Below are 18,650 nucleotides of genomic sequence, written 5' to 3' on the forward strand. Positions count from 1 at the left end.
GCTAATGAGCTGCTGAAGAACATTGTGCCTACATGAGGCTATTATACAGATGGCACCAAAGCCTTTAAAAAAAAAAACACTGAGGTGGAAAATTCCCCAAAGAAGTAACTTTTCTATTACCATCTGGTGGCTACTGCTTTAAGTGACAGCACTATAAACACAATCTTAAATCATAATTAACTTCTAACTGGAAACAGAAAAACTAATTGAACTTTTAAGTGGTAGAAATCAAGTGGCCTCACTAAGTACTCTAAGTTCAAAACCCAAAGTATTCTACAAGTCTGTAGGGGACCGTCTGGCTATCCCAGCATAAAGTATGCGCTCTCTCACATGGATGTGAATCCTCCCAGTGACACATCCATAGCTCACAATGAAACAGCCTGGCAACCCCTTTGGTACGCTTGTTCAGGCTCATCTTTGGCTCCCACAAACTAGATTCCTCACAAATAGTTTTAAGTGATTTACCTGAGAGAGGCGATTTGCTCCGCCATCACATGTCATTTTTGTCATATCTATCTCCAAACTTTGATGGTAAGTAGAAGGTAGAGTTCACCAGACTCAAGAACATAAAGGCCATAACACAGAGCAAAACTGCTACATTAGTGATACGAGACTTTGTTGGATTAACGTAAGATCTTAAAATTTAAAAACACAATAGTTATATTCTTCACTTCATATCATAGTTCAAGACTCAAATTTTTTGAGTGGCCTATCAGACTTTGTCATCTGGTAGAAAATGTGTCTAGCAATTTCTTGAAGGCTCCCCAGTATCTTTTTAACTCAAGCACTCTGCTCTTCCTTTTACAATTACTTTCTTGGCTAATGTACCACTATTCACTAAGCTATTTGGAAGTCTTCCTCTATGGCCTCATTTCCAGTAACACCCATGTCCAACATGTCCTGTCAATTATACTGAGAGGACTGGGGTCTGTGTCCTCCTCTCTTTCCATGGCCAACCTGAATCCAGGTTCTCTTTACCTTCTGTGGTATTTCATATAACTTGCTAAGTGACTCCAAGTCCTCCCTCAGTCACATCACCATGTAGCTTTCTCTGTCATTGCTGTTTGCCCTCATGCTGATATATCATCAATGTGCTTTTAAATTTTCAGTGGTTCTCCATTTGTTTCTATAGGACAAAGTTAGATGTGGCACAAAAATATTATCATAATCTTTTCTAAACTTTCATTTTTGACCCACATTCCACAGTTCCTATCTCATAAACTCTCAATATTCCTAATAATTGGCATTCTGCAAGGACACTTGTGATTGTCATCCGTGCGCCTTCCTATAGGTTGTTCAATGTAGCTAGGATCCTCACCTTAGCACCCTCTGGTTTGGCCACTCTCGGACCCAGCTCACATGTTACCTGCTCAGTGACATCTTCCCTGGCATGAAAGTGATGCCAAATTTACCTGAACATTAGCAACACCCTCTGTCTTCATGTTCTTGTGGCACTTATGGGAGCCACAGCTAGTTGATATGAAGTCTTTTTGAGAATTAGACAAAAGTGACATGGTCTACTCCATTCCAGCATATAAAACTTGAGAAATAAGGGCTGGAGAGATTGCTTAGTGGTTAAGGTGCTTGCCTGCACAGTCAAAGGACCCAGGTTTGATTCCCCAGGACCCACATAAGCTAGATGCACAAAGTGGTGCAAGCAGCTGGAGTTTGTTTGTAGTGCCTAGAGGCCCTGGGGTGCCCATGTTCTTTCTCTCTATCTGTCTTTCTCTTTCTCTCTCTGTCCCTCTTCCACTCTATCTGCCTTTCTCTTTCTCTCTCTCTCTTTCAAGTAAAATAAAATATTAAAAAATATCTAAAAAGACAAAACTTGAGAAATGAAATACAGGTTGGATTTTGGCTCCCACTTACCCTTTAATTAGGTTCTCATGTGAAATGAAACGCCTTATTTGTGTTGACCCTAAGACCTTATCACATTATTAAAATTGCTTCATCTTTGTCCAGGACTTTCCCCCAGGTGACGAATTCTTGAAGGTAGTTACAGCAATTAAAATTTGTCTTTTCTAACCTAGAACATGTAGCAAATATTGATAAGTGTTCTTTGAATTGTTTTTCTGGAATGAGAGGATATTGCAAAAGTTATCAAATCAGATGTAAGGAAGGTCTCTGAGGTCTAAAAACAAACTATTTTTATACTTTTTATTTACACAAGTATTCTCAGGTATTCCTTACCTATAAACTAGGGGCAGTAGTAGTGTGTACCTCTTATGGTCTGAATGATATTTTTCTCATGAGATCATATGTTTGAGCCCCGGTCCCCATTATTTTGGGAGGTTACGAAGTACTTGGAACTGTAATCTAGCTAGCTGAAGTGGTTGCTAGGGCAGGTCCTGAAGGTAATACTCACTTCTTGTTCCAGCCATAGTTCCAGCCATAGTTCTCTGCTTCCTAATCCACCAAGATGTGAGGAGATTCTGCCATCATGAACAGGCATCCCCTTCTATTACGGACTGAAACTGTAACCCAAAATAAATCCTTCCTCCCTTAAGTTCCTTCTGTCAATGAGATACAATCACAGTCTGGAATGTGGAAGGAGTTCGGATGTGCTCCAAAACACACTATCTATAGATGAAGCTCTCAGCACACATGGGTCATGTGGCCTTTCCACTAGCTCCAGTGTTCCTCTATCTGGCCTTGACCAAATGTCCTGTCTCATGTCCTCATCCCCACCACCCCCCTAACCCCAGTATTCTCTCTTTCACACATCTATCCCCAGCCTCAGGTATATTAAGCTCTCCCAGAATGCCCCTTCATAACTCCTCTGCCTCTGTGTGTGACAGCCTTTCCTCCTGAGTCTTACTCCTGACTCAGATGACTAAATTGCTTCCTGGATACGTTTCCAGTACCATGTCACAGGTCTCCTCTCAGAAACCTTGTCCTGTTCTCCAGCAATAGCAGTTGCTTCCTCCAGTGTGTCACTAGAGCTCTGCATCTATACCCCTGTTGCATACTTACACTGTGGTATAAATCATAAGTGCTTCAGCAAAGACCGTGGATCCTGATTGCCTAGGTTTGAATGCCAGCTCTGTCATTTATTAGTGATGTGGTCTTTGCTCTTCTGTGCCTTGACTGCCAAACCAATATAACAATGGAATCCATACCATTTATTCATTCATTCAACATAGAATTATTAACTGTGTATCAGATGCCAGGAGCTGTTTCAGCATCAAGAGATATACATAAACAGAAGGCTTTGCTTGCATGGGCTGCCATGGAACAGAAGAGCCCCACAATTGAAACCAAATATATTCAGGTATTATCATTATTCTAAGTTGAGAAAAAAAAAATACTCAGAGTAGTGAAAGGGGTGATGGCTGTTTTAGAGAGGTGTACCCAGGAAAGTCTCTTCAAGGAAGTGACATTTGATCAGAGGCATAAGGGATGTGAGTGAGAGGGCCATGAAACATTCTGAAGGGAGTGTCTTCTATGCAGAGACCCATCATGTGAAAAGGCCCTACTGCAGAGAAAGCTTTGGGTGGGAGGGGCCAGGTGTGAGGAAGCAAATGGCTAAAGGGCCATGAAGTGAGTGAGGCGGAGCACAGGACGCAAGTTACTTCTTATTTCTAGTACAAGACTTTCAGATGTTCATCTCCTAGATGTTTCTCCAAACTATTTTTCCCTCCTCTTCATCCATGATCTCCTCTCCCTTTGTCTCAGACCTTCTGGCAATGCTGCAGTGGGCTCTCCTCCATATGCTGCTGAGGGCACGCTCTGCTTCAGGCTTCTTCCCATGAGGGGCCCCCCATTGCCTCCAGCACGAGTCCCAAACGCTGTTGCGAGAGGGACAGAGTCCCCTGCAACCTAGAAGTCCCTGCCTTCCTTTGTGCTTCTTACCTTGTGCCACACACTCCAGCCACCCAGGTATCCATTACCCAGACAACCATGTTTCTGGTCTATGTACCTGGCACCAAGCTGTTTTCTTGCCCTAACAACCATCATTTTTGCTCAAGTAACTCAGTAGTCACTCTTAGCTCTGGAGTTCTTCTCTGCTCTCGTCATTGTTGGAAACACCCCAGGACTTCTACAACACATTCCCCATTCCCTCTATCATCAATATAGCCTGTTTACAGCAGTCTTTCTAATATGCTGCTAATTTTCCTAAGAATAGGGATTGGAGCTGGGCATGGTGGCACACGCCTTTAATCCCAGCACTTGGGAGGCAGAGGTAGGAGTGCCATGAGTTCAAGGCCACCCTGAGACTACAAGGTGAATTCCAAGTCAGCCTGGGCTAGAGTGAGCCCCTACCTTGGAAAAACAAAATAAAAAAATAATAATAAAAGAATAGGAATTGATTCATCATTATACTTTACTCTCAGAGCATGACCGAAGTACTGGCCACTATCAGCTACACAAAGGTGATGGTCATCTCCAGCCTCACACTGCTGGCTTAAGCACTCATGCACTAAACCATCACTTTGTCTTGGGCCACAACACACAGCTTCCCTATGGGATTTTACTTGGGTTCATGGATTTCAAAATTGCCCAATAACTTTCCAGACTCTTTCATCATATCCATCCATAAAACCCAGAAGGAAGGTGAAATGTGTAGCTCAGAGGGATAAACGTCCACGTGTCTATCTGAGGAAAAGAGGGAAGAATTGTGATTTTACTGTGTCTTAAGCAACAATAATTCTTTCACTCTAGCCCAGGCTGACCAGAGAACTTATTCTATAGCCTAAGCTGCCCTCTAATTCATGTCAATTTTCTCAGTCTTCTGAGCGCTGGGATTAAAGGTACACTGTGTCCATCTTACACTAGTGAGTTTTAGAAGAAAATCAAACACTTGAAGAAGCAAGCATATTTTATATTAATCCACACCCAGTATTCAATTTGTCATTTCTTTAAGTGTAAGGACCACCTGCATGCTTGATTTTTATCCTGTATTTATTTTTCTTTAGTCTTAAAAGGTAGTTGTCGGAGTTGAAAAGAGAGGCTAAGTCAAGTCTTTGTTGTTTCCAAATTAATATGTTGTTTTCCTTATTTAGCTTTCCTTTTACAGTTTATTCAAAGTTGTTCTAGACTCCATTAGAAAATTAAGTTCATTTTTTAAAGTTCTATTCACTTACAAAAAAAATTTACAACAAACTCTTTTATAGTTCTATGCCCAAATCACCAAAAGCAAAGAGAGGGAAGAGGAGGAAGAAGACAGAAAAGAAAAGAAAGAAAAACATCACAACTTCTTTTAAAAGCTTAGAAGGAACAAGAGCTGAATGAGGAGGTAGAGAAAATGCTAAGCACACAACACTTAACCAAAATCAGCTCACTACATCCCGGGGATAAACTTGAACCTATTTTCTATCCTATCTCCACAACAGACAAGAGACAAACCTCCCACGGTGGTTTCTACCTTGTCTTCCGCCGTGGACCCTTTCTCCATCATCTACCCTTGCCTTCCCCTCCGTTAGGTGTGCGCCACCCCTCAGATGAGATTTAGGCCACAGTCACCTGAAGCGTACCTTCCCTTTAAGGACCTTCAAGCGTTTGAACATCCCAAGCTCACCAATTGGAAAGTCTTGCTGATCCGACTCATTTATTTAAGCCTCCTCTGCTCAGAGACCTCCATAGCTCCCTCAGGCAGAAAAGAAGTGACTTCCTTCACGCTCTTAGCCTATCCTTTGTAACCTCGCCTGGGTAAGCATTTGTTTCCTAGGCTCTGAGTTTCCTCTTCCTTGGAGGCTTTGTGCCTAGCCCTGTGTTTGCTGAGCTGGAGAGGAAGGCTCCACAGAAGGGCAGCTCACATCCCTCCAGGTCCACAGGCCTGAAACCACACTGCTGTCCTGTTACTTGAGCAAGCTGGCTAAATGACTGCAGCCAAGGCGGCCCTGATTTGATGAGGGTTCCTATGGAGATCAGGCACCAGAAGAAAGGCCATTATCACTAACTGAACTCTGCTTCCTCAAAGGGGTTCCCTCAAAACATTCCTCTTAGTCATCAGGGACAGGTAAGTTAAATGAGTTCCAGTCTAAACAAAATGCTTGATTGCTTATCATCCCTTTCAGCTTCATCACAATAGTTTAAAATAACCTTTATTCATACGCACAAGTTAAAGTCAGGACTGCACAGGGAAGAGACCAGTGAAGTGTTTGTTTACATGCTCTCACACTACCATGGAAGGAAGACATAGCAGTGTTTACATTTATGCCATGTAAGCTGCTGCTACAGAACCACATGTAGCTTATAAGGTACCTTGTAACATAACTCCTCTAAGCCAGAAAGGCCCCACCTCCTTTTTTTTCTGGTAAAAGTATGAGAAACTAACTGCTGTTTTCTATCAGCAGATACAACAGATGGCTGGCACATGCCTGCTTAGCTAAATGACATGGGCCCTCTGCAGAATTACTCTTTGATCCCTAGTAGCATGTCCACAACACAATGTACCAAATACCACAGTGGAGCAGAATCTAAACATTAAAGGTTTAGAGCTGTCCTTTTGATATGAGTACCTCCTTAAAAAAAATCATACCCAGGGGATGTAAACATATTCACATTCCCACTTTGAAATCATGGAACAGGGGTCAGAAAATGAGGCATTTCCTTCATTGGGTGATGTAGATCCACCCTGAGGTTTCATGGTAAGTTCCAGGAGTGCAAAGGTATGAACCACTTCAGTCAGAGCTTCCCAAACAATCACAACTCCAATGGGGGAAAAAATGTGGACAGTACACATTTGGGGATTGAAATAATAAGTATAACTACAACTTCAGGGCTGGAAAGTGGTACTTAAAGGTGTTTGGCAGTTCCTTTGAAGACAGAAAAGATGCACTTGAATTAAAATTTATTCTCTGTTGTTATTCTTTGAATTTTTCCAAGGTTAAAAAAACAAAACACTTCAATACATGTCTTCTGAACTCAGCCACTCCAATGGCAAACTTGAAACTACAAACTGCTGTCAAAATTCTAATGGGATTAGTGTGACATCCTATCAAACACCACCTTGAAAAAGTGAGCTCACTAAGGCTTCAGGAACATTTTAATGATAGAGTTAAATTATCCAACTGATATTTTAATAAGTAGAATCATTTCTTTTTTTAACTAGCTAGCACATTAGTCCTTTCATGTTTGAATGCTTCCTTTTTTTTGTAATTTCCTTTTCTTCTATAAAAGTTCTGTTCTCCTGAGAAATTTCTCAAGCATTCTTTATGCTTGATTCTTTATTGTTAGTAGTATTACTCTCAGTTTTCAATAATCTTTTTAGCTGCTATGGATGTAGTAAGAATCATAAATTCATTAATAATTCACCTTCCATGTTATAAAATGTTTCACTTGACATACTATAGCTTCAGCATGTTTAATATTTTCTATTCTTTTTATCTTATTTTAAATTTTAAAAAAATCTATTTGCAACCAGAGAGATACAGAAGAGAGGCAGACAGAGAGAGTGGACACACCAGGGCCTCCAGTCACTGCAAATGGACTCCAGATTCATGTTTCACTTTGTGCATCTGGCTTTACATGGGTACTGGGGAATAGAACTTGGGTTGTTAGGCTTTGCAGGCAAGTGCCTTAACCACTGAACCATCTCTCAATCCCATATTTTCTATTCTTGATGTCAAACATAAAAACAAAGGAGCACACTTTTGTAGTTGAACCCAATAAAGCCAATTCTAAAATGTGTCCATCTCAGGACAGTAGACATGATTCTTTCCTGTACCCACAATCAATGCTTTTAAGTTTTATTATTATTATTATTATTATTTATTTTAGAGAATGAGATACAAAGGGAGAGACAGAGATTTGGCATGCCAGGGATAGCCACTGCAATTGAATGCCAGATGCTTGCACCACCTAGTGGGCATATGTGACCTCATGCTTGCCTCGCCTTTGTGCATCTGGCTTATGTGGGAACTGGAGAGTCTAACATGAGTCCTCAGGCTTCACAGGCAAGTGCCTTAACCACTAAGCAATCTCTCAGCTCTTAAGTTTTATTTTTAAACACCATGAAACTGAAAAAAATGATACTTTACTCATTGTGGCTGTAAGAAATGTACGTTCTGCACAGGGCACCTGCATAAACATGCACACACACACACACACACACACACACACATTTTAAAACTGTAAGTTGTTTTTTTTTTTTTTTTAAAAAAAGGCTTTATTAAGGGCTAGAGAGATGGCTTAGTGGTTAAGCACTTGCCTGTGAAGCCTGAGGAACCCGGTTTGAGGCTCGATTCTCCAGGACCCACGTTAGCCAGATTCACAAGGGGGCACACGTGTCTGGAGTTCATTTGCAGTGGCTGGAGGCCCTGGCGTGCCCATTCTCTCTCTTTCTCTCTCTGTCTCTTCCTCTCTCTGTTTGTCACTGTCAAATAAAAAATAAACAACAAAAAAACACTTTTTAAAAAAGCTTTATTTAAAAATCTAGACATGGTGGAACTGATGACTGGAGATCGCTCAGTAATTCAAGAGATTTGAGGCTCACATCATTTGGTTATCTTCACCTAGAGAATTTCTTGTCCACAGGTAACTATGACCCTTGCCATCTGGCTCAGAAACTCAGACCTTTTGTTCACAAGAAGTTTGGAAAAGTTAATACCAGTGGTTTTGCTTAAATCCATCTCCACTACTGTAAAAGGCAACATCAAAAGTTTTGCCTCAAAAAGTAAAAGAAGAAAAATGTAAGTTACCTCATTAACTAAATAACTTCTTCATAGTGTCTTAGCATGTTTCTGCAGGTGACGGAACCTACTATCCCTGTAAGATCAAGTCCACATGATCCTTATAAATGAGGATCTAATTATCAGAGTTATAGCAATAAAACACTTTGGCCTTACACCAAACTGGTTCATATGGAAATCAGCAGTGATGTCTTAAAGTTAGAATTCAGATTTGTCTAACAAGACTTCCCATTAAATTTTTACTTGAAAGCCATTGGACTTAGGAAGTGTTATTTTCCAAATAAAATGCTTAATTAGTGCCTAGTTTAGAACACTGAAATGGATGCCCATGGTCTCTGTCTGTCTTAAATTTAGGGAAAAAGAATAAGGCATGACTCAATGAAAAATATCAACTATTAAAAAGTTGTACACAACAATAAAGGCCTTTCCCTTTAATGATTAAAATCTTTAAGCCTAAGCCCTTTGAGTGGAAACTCTTCTCTCAGCCTTTGGAAAGCCTTTAGAAGAAGCATGCCAAAAAAGACTGTATATGAAGACATGAGGGCAAAGCTGCCCACAGGAAAATGAGAATTGCTGGGAGAAAGAGAATTCAAGTAGAGTGATTTGGGCAGAAAAGCCTTGTAAATATTTTTGAGGACTTCAGCAGAAACTGGTGGGACTCAGATAAGCATTAGTAACGTCTTTGGTCTCTGTAAATATGACCACCCATGAAAAGCATTGCCATTTTCTTGAGTGATGTGTATTGTGAAAATGGTACCAAATATTACATGTGGATAAAGTATTTATAATACAGAACACCAAACAATTTTAGACTCGTACAACTTTTACACGCATCAAAAATGAAATGGCGGGCTGGAGAGATGGCTTAGCGGTTAAGACGCTTGCCTGTGATGCCTAAGAACTGCTCCAGTCCCCCAGATCGCACATACAGCCAGAAGCACAGCGACGCAAGAGTGCAATGCTACAAATGCCCACAAGGGGGAGCAATGGGTCTGGAGTTCGTTTACACTGGCTGACAGGCCCTGGTGCGCCCATTCTCTCTCTCCCTCCCTCTCTCCCTCCCTCCCCCTCTCTCTCTCTCTCTCTCTCTCTCTCTCTCTCTCTCTCTCTCTCGCTCATCCTCCTCCTCTTTCTTTATCTCTCTCAAAAAAAAAAAAAATAGCCGAGGGTGGTGGCACATACCTTTAATCCCAGCACTTGGGAGGCAGAGGTAGGAGGATTGCCGTGAGTTCGTGGCCTCCCTGAAAGTACATAGTGAATTTCAGGTCAGCCTGAGCTAGAGAGAGATCCTACCTTGAAAAACCAAAATAAATAAGTAAATAAATAAGAAATTTAAAAAATAAAATGGTTTCTTAAATGACAAATCAATAAACACTCATTGCTAAAAAAAAAATGTAATAAATGCAGATGCCAGATGTTGGTCAACTTAATTTTTCTTCGTCCATCAAACTTTTTCATAATGGAATCCAACAGAATGGGCATGGTGAGATAACTCAGTTGGTAAAATGCTTGACCTGAGTTCAATCCCCAGTACCCAAGTAAATGCCAGGCGAAGTGGTGTACATATATAACCTCAGTGCTTGCAAAGCAGAGACAGGTGGATTCCTGGGGCTCACTGACCAGACCATGGTTATACATGGTCTCTGCCTGTCTCAAACTTAAGGAAAAATAACAAGACACAATTCTTTCAAAACTATCAACTATTTTAAAGCATAATTAGTAAGCTCTAGGTTAATGAGAGGCTGATGCCCAGGGTTGTGCCTCCACATGTACACCTCCACCCCACACACGTACACACCCATACACACCTCTACCCTCCACACACATACAGACCCACACACGCGTACATAGCCACACACACATGAAGACACAAGCATTAAAAATGATATACTATGTCACACACTACTTAATTTGTCATGAGCATTGTTCCATGGCCTCTAGTGGATGTCTAGAATATCTATATTGGGCTGGAGAGATGGCTTAGCGGTTAAGCGCTTGCCAGTGAAGCCTAAGGACCCCGGTTCGAGGCTCGGTTCCCCAGGTCCCACGTTAGCCAGATGCACAAGGGGGCGCACACGTCTGGAGTTCGTTTGCAGAGGCTGGAAGCCCTGGCGCACCCATTCTTTCTCTTCCTCTATCTGTCTTTCTCTCTGTGTCTGTCGCTCTCAAATAAATAAATAAATAAAATTTTAAAAAAATTAAATTAAATTAAAAAATCTTAGAATATCTATATTATTGCTTCATCACTCTCTTCTGCTACTCTTGCTCCATTTCTAGGTTTACTCATTCATATTCAGGATTTTTCCTTAGGACTAGGTGCTGTAAGTCAAACTTCCCACTCAAAAGAATTGAATCCACACTTTGCCATCCAAGTCAAATTATTCTGAAAAAAAAAAAAAAGCTAACACACACATACAGCAACATGTGAGTTTGCACAATTTTCCAGTTACTGAAAACACCTGCAAAAGATTACACCAACTTGAAATGGGAAAATGAATGTCCCTATAACTTTCATTTGTACTTGTCTGACGTCAACCAGACCATTTGCTTTAAATGGCTCTCAAAATACTAATACTTTTCTTAAAGTAGATAATATCTTACTCCATCCATTATGTCTTCAATCCTTATTTTACTTTGTCCACATATTACTAAAATGGTCAAAATTTAAAATTTCACCAGCCAGGCAGGTTTTGTGTAGGTGCTGTTTGAACACCTAACTGCTCAGTGTCACTGGGCTAACATAATTAGGTAATGGAATCGACTTTTCTCTTCCACGTCATTGCTTTGATGTGGCTTGGCTTTAGCTATCAATGCCTTTCAAAGTACTTAATTGGTATTGAAGTCTATATTTCCTTGCATTTCAAAACTTACAGTGCTGGAGTCACATAAATTTAGTGAGTAAAATTAGCCACTAAGATTTCAAAACATGTTTCTTTGTGGTAATTTGTTGTTTCTCCCCCTTGTCACCATCTCCTCTAGAAAAAAACAAAAACAAAAAAAAAAAACAAAAAAACATCCGATTTCATGTTTTTACTGGAGTTAGCTGTTCAGAGCAGTGAACAAGAGTCTAACCTGAACTGGGAATATTGTTCTGCCTACAGAGATTATCTGTATGGGCCTAAGCAGGAGGAGATAAAATGCCAGCGACTTTAGCAGTTAAGCACTTGCCTGTGAAGCCTAAGGACCCAGGTTTGAGGCTCGATTCCCCAGGACCCATGTTAGCCAGATGCACAAGGGGGCACACGCATCTGGAATTCGTTTGCAGTGGCTGGAAGCCCTGGCGCACCCATTCTCTCTCTCTCTCTCTGCCTCTTTATCTGTCACTCTCAAATAAATAAATAAAATTAAACCAAAAAAAATTTTTTTTAAATGCCAGCGACTTCTTTATGGTGGCCCTTCCATTTCCCCTATTCCCTCACAAGAATATTTCTGATACTGTTTAATATACCAAAACGTCTTGTACTCACCAAAGGCCAATGTATGCAAACATGTACTACATTACAAAGTAATAGAGGAGAAAGCATGGAGCTGAAGCTTTCATTCAGAATCTCCCCAGAAGACAAATTCACATGAAAAATAAATAAATAAAAAGGAAAAAGGAGAACAGAATGGGAAAAAAAGGTATTGGCATTTTCTACCTCTCCTGTAGTTACCAAACCCTCTAAATTGATGGACTGGAGTGTGAGACTTCTCATGCTTATTAGGACTCGTTACTGTAGAAGTACAAAGAAAAATTCTAAAAATGAAGCATATTGATAGCAATGACAAGTGGTCAACCACATGTAAACAGATTCTGATAAAAAGCAAAAGAGATCACAAAAGACTAATTAGTTGCTAGTGCTTTTACAATGTTCCAGACTTAACTGTTCATAAAGCATTCATGAAGAGGGAACTGCAAGCAGGAAAAGAACCAGGGAAGCCTCAGTGGACTTATCCTTATAATGATAATGAGATCTATGACCTGTCAGGAACTTCCATGAGTTCACACACCAAACTCGAGGGAAAAGACAGCTAAAATGGCCATGTCTGCACTCTAACAGGCAGTTGGAGGGAACCAAAGTGGTTTTTCAATTTAAAATAGTTGCTGTTTATAAAGGTTTTTCATGATAATATCTTTCATGGAGATAGCTATATAGTAATTTCAGAATAGAAACAATCTGAAAATGTGATATTAATTATAATTACAATGATTTTCATAGCAGACACGTTTTACCAACTAACAAACCGAGGAATTTATTACTTACCATTTGTCCTGGAGTATATTCTGATTGCACCACAGAAAGTAAATTCATATAAACATTGTACTTTCCCCTTTACATTGTAATAAAGATACAAAAAAGGTGACATTCAACAGGGGTTTCAATGCTAAGGAATAGAACAGATTAAAAATAGACAGCCCTTTTCTTCTAAGAAAACTTTTGGATGGTAACCTAAAAAATCAATAGGCTGTAAGTTTTATGATATTCTTAGTCTAGAACCTTCTACCAGAAATGTACAGCATCCACATTCCTGCGAAAAACATTCAATACTGTCAGCTTTTTAAAAATATGTGTCACAAATACTTACAGACATTTTTGTTGTAAAGTATAAATAAAAGTTACAAGTGATTACTGTATACTATGGAGAAAACTTTTAACTATTCTGTTAATTTTTGATGTCATTGATCATAGAAGCACAGTGATGTCTCTACCTGGGGTCATTACATTCCCAACAACCTCCAGACACCAAGTCTTATGAAAATAGTGATCTGAGGCATATTGCTTATCGCCTCCCCCCGCACTGAGAAAATCTTTCATTTATGTACGATTGCTCCTTTATTTGCTTTGGCGACCAGATAAGAAATTACTCTGGAAAACTAAAATACACCACATACACACTATGCCATGTCACTGCTGTCCGCCACTAGGTGGTAGAACTGTGGTGACTTTCTCCGTCATCTCTGGTTTCTAGAACTTACCTGCCCTGCAGCTTGCCAGGTAAAATTCATGGAATGGATATTGACAGGAATAGCTGGCATTCTCTGCTGCGCCTTTCTGAAATCGTGTGTGAAGGGGGCCATTTTTCCCTCTGAAACAATCAGGATATCTTCTTCAAATCCTGGTTTTTAAAATAATAAGGAAACCTATCAAACTAGATGCACTTCAAAGAATCCAAAACAGAAGCGCGCGGGGATGGGGGTGGGGGGGAAAGCAGAGTTCCTATAGGGCACTTCTTTTCACAAAGCACCTGCCTTTGGCACCAACGACGCTACCACACTACCCGGATTACTTTTCCTCAGGATGTGGTCAATAAAACACCTGCCTTTGGTACCAACGACACTACCACATTCCCTAGAGTACTTTTCTTCAGTACGTGGTAAGAACGTTCGTTGTTAACACACAGGTTTTCAGGGAAAGGCAACGGACGTGGTGGAGTTCAGTGGTGCACGTGAATGCTGGGCTCACCTAACAGCGCAGGACAGTAAAGATTGGCAGCATCAGGATCAGAACCCCGCCGCTTTGGTTTCTTGGGAAAGGTTTGTAAGCTTCCAGATGGGAAGTAACGAATTAAAAAGGAGGGAGTCATCGCCCTTAAGTTTTAAAACACATTAAACGCCCGCACCCCCGTTTTGCAGACAGGAAAGGCGCTGGTCCCGGGGTCTTACCTATGAGCACTCTGGCCTGGTGAGCATCGATCCACAGGTACAGGCTCTCCTCCCGCGGCTGCCCGGCCTCCGCCCGCAGCACCAGCAGACAAGGGAGGATGCTCCAGAGCCGGAGCGCCGCCGCCGGCGAGGCGCTTCTCCGGACCATGCTGCTCGGCACCTCCTCCGCGGGCGGAGAAACTCCTTCTGCCGCACCTAAGCCGAGACGTGTGCGCCCGTGAAGTTGTGGGTTCGGTTCCAGCTCGCCCGGCTGGGCGTGCAGCCTCGCGTCTCAGGGTGCGAGTGTGTGGCGCTGGCGGGGCCGGAGAGGAGGGCGCGAGGAGGAGGAGGAGGAGGGACGAAGGGAGGGACGGAGGGAGGAGGATGAGCGCGCGCGAAAGGAAGGGGCGCGGCGGGGGAGCGGGCGGCGGAGAGCCGAGGCTGGCCAAGCCTGCGATGCCAGCGCGCCCCGCAGCGCCCGCCGTCCCAGGGTCGCAGGGGGCCGCGGGGGACCCGCCAGGGGGAGCGCGTGGCCGCTGGGGGGCGCGGGCGGCGCGGGGCGGGGCTGCGGACCCGGGACCACGCCCCCCTGCCGGCGCCAGGTGGGGTGCGCGGTGGGGACGCACCGCCAGCGCCCTCAGTGGCATCCCGGGGTCCGCGCTCACTCCCTCCTCCGGCCAGAAGGAGTACTGGCCGCGGAGGTGGGCGGTGAGTGGCCCGTCGACGATCGTGGTGATTACTCCTGTGTCCACCCCGGCACTAACTGAAGGCACACATTCCACCTTTTGTCCCTTTTTGCTTAAATATTTTCTCCCTGTTCCCAAACTCTGATCTTCTCCGTCCTGCGCTACGTAGACAGTTTGCGCGCTCCCATCGAGTCTCACCGGCCAGCGGGGTGCTGGCCTGGCTCGGGACATTCATTCTGCGGCGTGGTTTGTCTTCCTGATAACCCGGCAGCGCCTTGAAAGTTTCTTGGGCGCTGGATGACAAGTGTGCCTCACCTCTTGAAGGTAGAGCGTCCCGAAAATCAAAACCATCTTCACATTGGTGGAGTTTTTTTTTTTTTAATTATTATTATTATTGGCGATGGAGAGTGAGGACAACGTCAATGCAACGTCAGCGTCGCCCACCCACCCAGGAAAAGCCGTGTTTGCTTACCTTTGTTCTTCAGGAGTGTCTGCGACTGAATGGCCCCGTCGCTCAGTCCTTTGTATAGCAGTGGGCATCTCAATAGAGCAAAGCAAACAGAAACCACAGAGAAGCTGGACACGTGCATGCAGCAAGTTCAATAAATGCTAGGTTTCAAGAAGTTACTAGAAAGAATAGAACACACGTTCCCAGTTATGAAGTCTGTCTAGCTATCCAACTGACAGAAAGGAGAAATCACACAGGAAGTTATTTGATGATTGATCTCAGTTCGCGGTGTCTAAACTTTTAAGTTCTTTCTAGTGCTTGCTTATTCCTCACAAGTTTTTGAGACAGGTACAGTTCATTTTACTAGCTACTTAGAATCCCTCATTATTATAAGTAAATCATGATTAAGACAATTAAATTAAATGACAAATAAGTGCTGTGCCTCCAAAGTTTGACAGCCATTCTTCCTTTAAAAGCTGGGAGATTGCTCAGTGGTTAAAAGCACTTTAAACCTGAGGACTAGAATTCAGATCCCCAGAATCCACATAACACTGTATACAAGTAACAGATGTGTCTATAATCCGGATGTGGCCACAGCAATGGGAGGCAGAGTCAACCGCCTGAAGCCCTTGGGCCAGAAGGAGGGAGAGAGAGACTCAAACAAGGTGGAAAGTTAGGATTGATTCTCCAAGGTTGTCCTTTGCCCTCCACATACCCTATGGCATGTGCATGACCACAAACAAGCGTTTGTGGGTGCGTGTGCACACACGCACACGCACCCACACACACCCACCACCATTTTTTTTCAGCTAGCTGTGGTGGTACAAGCTTGTAACCTCAGCTCTTGAGAGGTGGAGGCAGGAAGATCAGGAGTTCAAGGTCATCCTTTGCATGACAGATTTTTTTTTTTTTTTTGTTATCCTTTGCATGGCAGATTCCTCCAAATTAAAAGACTCCCTCCAAAAGGGAGGAAGAAGGAGGGAGGTCAACAAGGCTGGGACAGCTGAAGCTTAAAAGGTATGTGTCCACTCCCCAAGATTATAGGAATGGTAAACAACTGTTGAAGGGTGAACTCTGATGGTGTTGTGTAGCAATTTTCTCTCAAGTAAAACATTCCAACCAATCCCAGGAAAAGGTTGCAAGACACTTCCCCCAAGGCTATGCGAAGGGCACACAACCGCTTGGGGAGACTAACTGCTGACCTGAGCTGCCCGCAGGCTGGGCAGTGTGCTCCAGAGACGCAGCTCCCGAGTCGTCACCTAGGCCAGGGTGGGCTTTTCAGGACACAGCTGTGTCTGAGTCACCCACGCTCCTGTAAAGTAAGCCCAATAAACTCATTGGTTCATCCAAAACTGATTTTGGTGCAATTGTGCTTTGGTCTGTGCCCTATCTAGGATGCCGAAACTATGTTCACATTTTCCATAAGACTCTGATACATAACAAATTCAAAGCCAGCCTGGGTTACATGAAACCCTTTCTTAAAAAAAAAAAAAAGGGGCTGGAGAGATGGCTTAGCGGTTAAGCGCTTGCCTGTGAAGCCTAAGGACCCCGGTTCGAGGCTCGGTTCCCCAGGTCCCACGTTAGCCAGATGCACAAGGGGGCGCACGCATCTGGAGTTCGTTTACAGAGGCTGGAGGCCCTGGCGCGCCCATTCTCTCTCTCTCCCTCTATCTGTCTTTCTCTCTGTGTCTGTCGCTCTCAAATAAATAAATAAAAAATTTAAAAAAAAAAAAATCCCAAACCTCATAAGACTCACAAATGACCACTTTTCTAATGTTATATTTTGTTTGAATGAGCTCATTTATGTAATGTTTTAGTGCCTTAGGCAAACCTTAAAACCATTTAATATTGTAATGCTGGTGTCACTTAGTTAAAAAAAAAAAGACAATAATTTCACAACACAACAGGCATTTTCTTTGACTTGGAGCTTGAAGTTTTCATTGAAGATTTTTCTCCCTTAGTGTTGCTCAAACCTACATGGCTCTTGGTGCAAGGACGCCCTCTACAGGTCATTCTAGTCAAATACTAATTGAGAGCTATCCATATAATTTACTTTCCGGTGAGAGGGAAAAGGGTTGCTAAATGCTAAATTCTCTCCTAATTCAGAATGAGGCTTCTTTTTTTTTCCGGGGGGTGGGGGTTAGAATTTAGTGTTGGAAACAGCAATATATCCTGCTGTAAGGACATTTTATTATCTTTTAAAATGGTTGTTTTGCCAGGCACGTTGATTCACACCTGTAATCCCAGCACGTGGAGGCTAAGGCAGAACTATTGATATAAATTTGAGGCCAGCATAGGCTACATCATAAGTTCATAAGCCATCATAAGCCAGTTTGGACTGTGGAGACACCCTGATTCAAAATAATCGGAAAAAGGTTGCTTTTGGTTCACTTCTTTCTAGTAGGAAACACTTAAAAACATCTTTTAGTATATGTAGAGGAAAATGCTATTTTTAAAAAATCATGGATTTAAGCCAGGTGTAGCAGCACACGACTCCCTGTGATGCCAACACTCTGAAGCTCACGGGACAGGAAGGAGTAGCTTTAGTCTGAGGCTAGCCTGGGACACATAGTAACACCCTGTCTCAAAGACAAATACTAAGTATATGGTTTAAGCTGTCTTGGGTATTAAAAAGTAGGAAGAAACATATTTTGTGTTACACAGTAATACAAAATTGCAGTGGAATGTATCTTTATGTGAAAAAGCCCATCCCAAAGCTGAATTCTTCTCCTTTCTGTTATTGAGGAGAAGTCAAGTATTTTATTCATTTAGCAGGGTTATTTGTTTTTAATTTCTCTACCCAAATAAAAGTTTGGGGCTAGAGAGATGGTTAAGTGGTTAAGGTACTTGCCTGCAAAGCCTAATGGCCCAGGTTCGATTCCCCAGCATCCACATAAAGCCAAATGCACAAAGTGGTGCGTATGTCTGGAGTTTGCTAGCAGCTGCAGGTCCTGGCATGCCTATTCTTTCTCCTTTCCCTCTTTTACTTTGTTCCCAAATAATAAATAAAAATATTTTAAGGTGCGATAAGTTACTTGTGATGATAAAATATTGACAATAATGCACCAAAAATTATTACATTTATTTTGAAAATTCTGCCATTGATCTTGTACTTTCCTTTCTTGTGTGATTCATCCTTATCAATGATGTTTGCAGCCTCACTTCTTTGTTCCTCAATTCGCTCGTTCATTCAGCAATATTTATTAAACACCCATTGTATGCAGGACACCGACCTAGAAGCTACAGAAAAAAACAAAATG

General features: G+C 42.3%; 1 protein-coding gene across 1 annotated transcript in view; it reads right to left on the reverse strand.

Annotated features, from left to right (window-relative positions):
• Wif1 (WNT inhibitory factor 1) overlaps positions 1 to 14,641 on the reverse strand; it is a 71,592-nt gene extending 56,951 nt beyond the window's left edge. The window contains exons 1-2 of the mRNA XM_004650060.3: positions 14,278 to 14,641; positions 13,591 to 13,730 (exon numbers count right to left, since the gene is read on the reverse strand). Coding sequence (XP_004650117.1) covers positions 13,591 to 13,730; positions 14,278 to 14,425 — 288 coding nt within the window. The 5' untranslated portion in view covers positions 14,426 to 14,641. The remainder of the gene's footprint in view (positions 1 to 13,590; positions 13,731 to 14,277) is intronic.
• Positions 14,642 to 18,650: the final 4,009 nt, after the last annotated feature.

This window comes from Jaculus jaculus, chromosome 6 (genome assembly GCF_020740685.1).
Source record: "Jaculus jaculus isolate mJacJac1 chromosome 6, mJacJac1.mat.Y.cur, whole genome shotgun sequence".
Lineage (NCBI taxonomy): Eukaryota > Metazoa > Chordata > Mammalia > Rodentia > Dipodidae > Jaculus > Jaculus jaculus.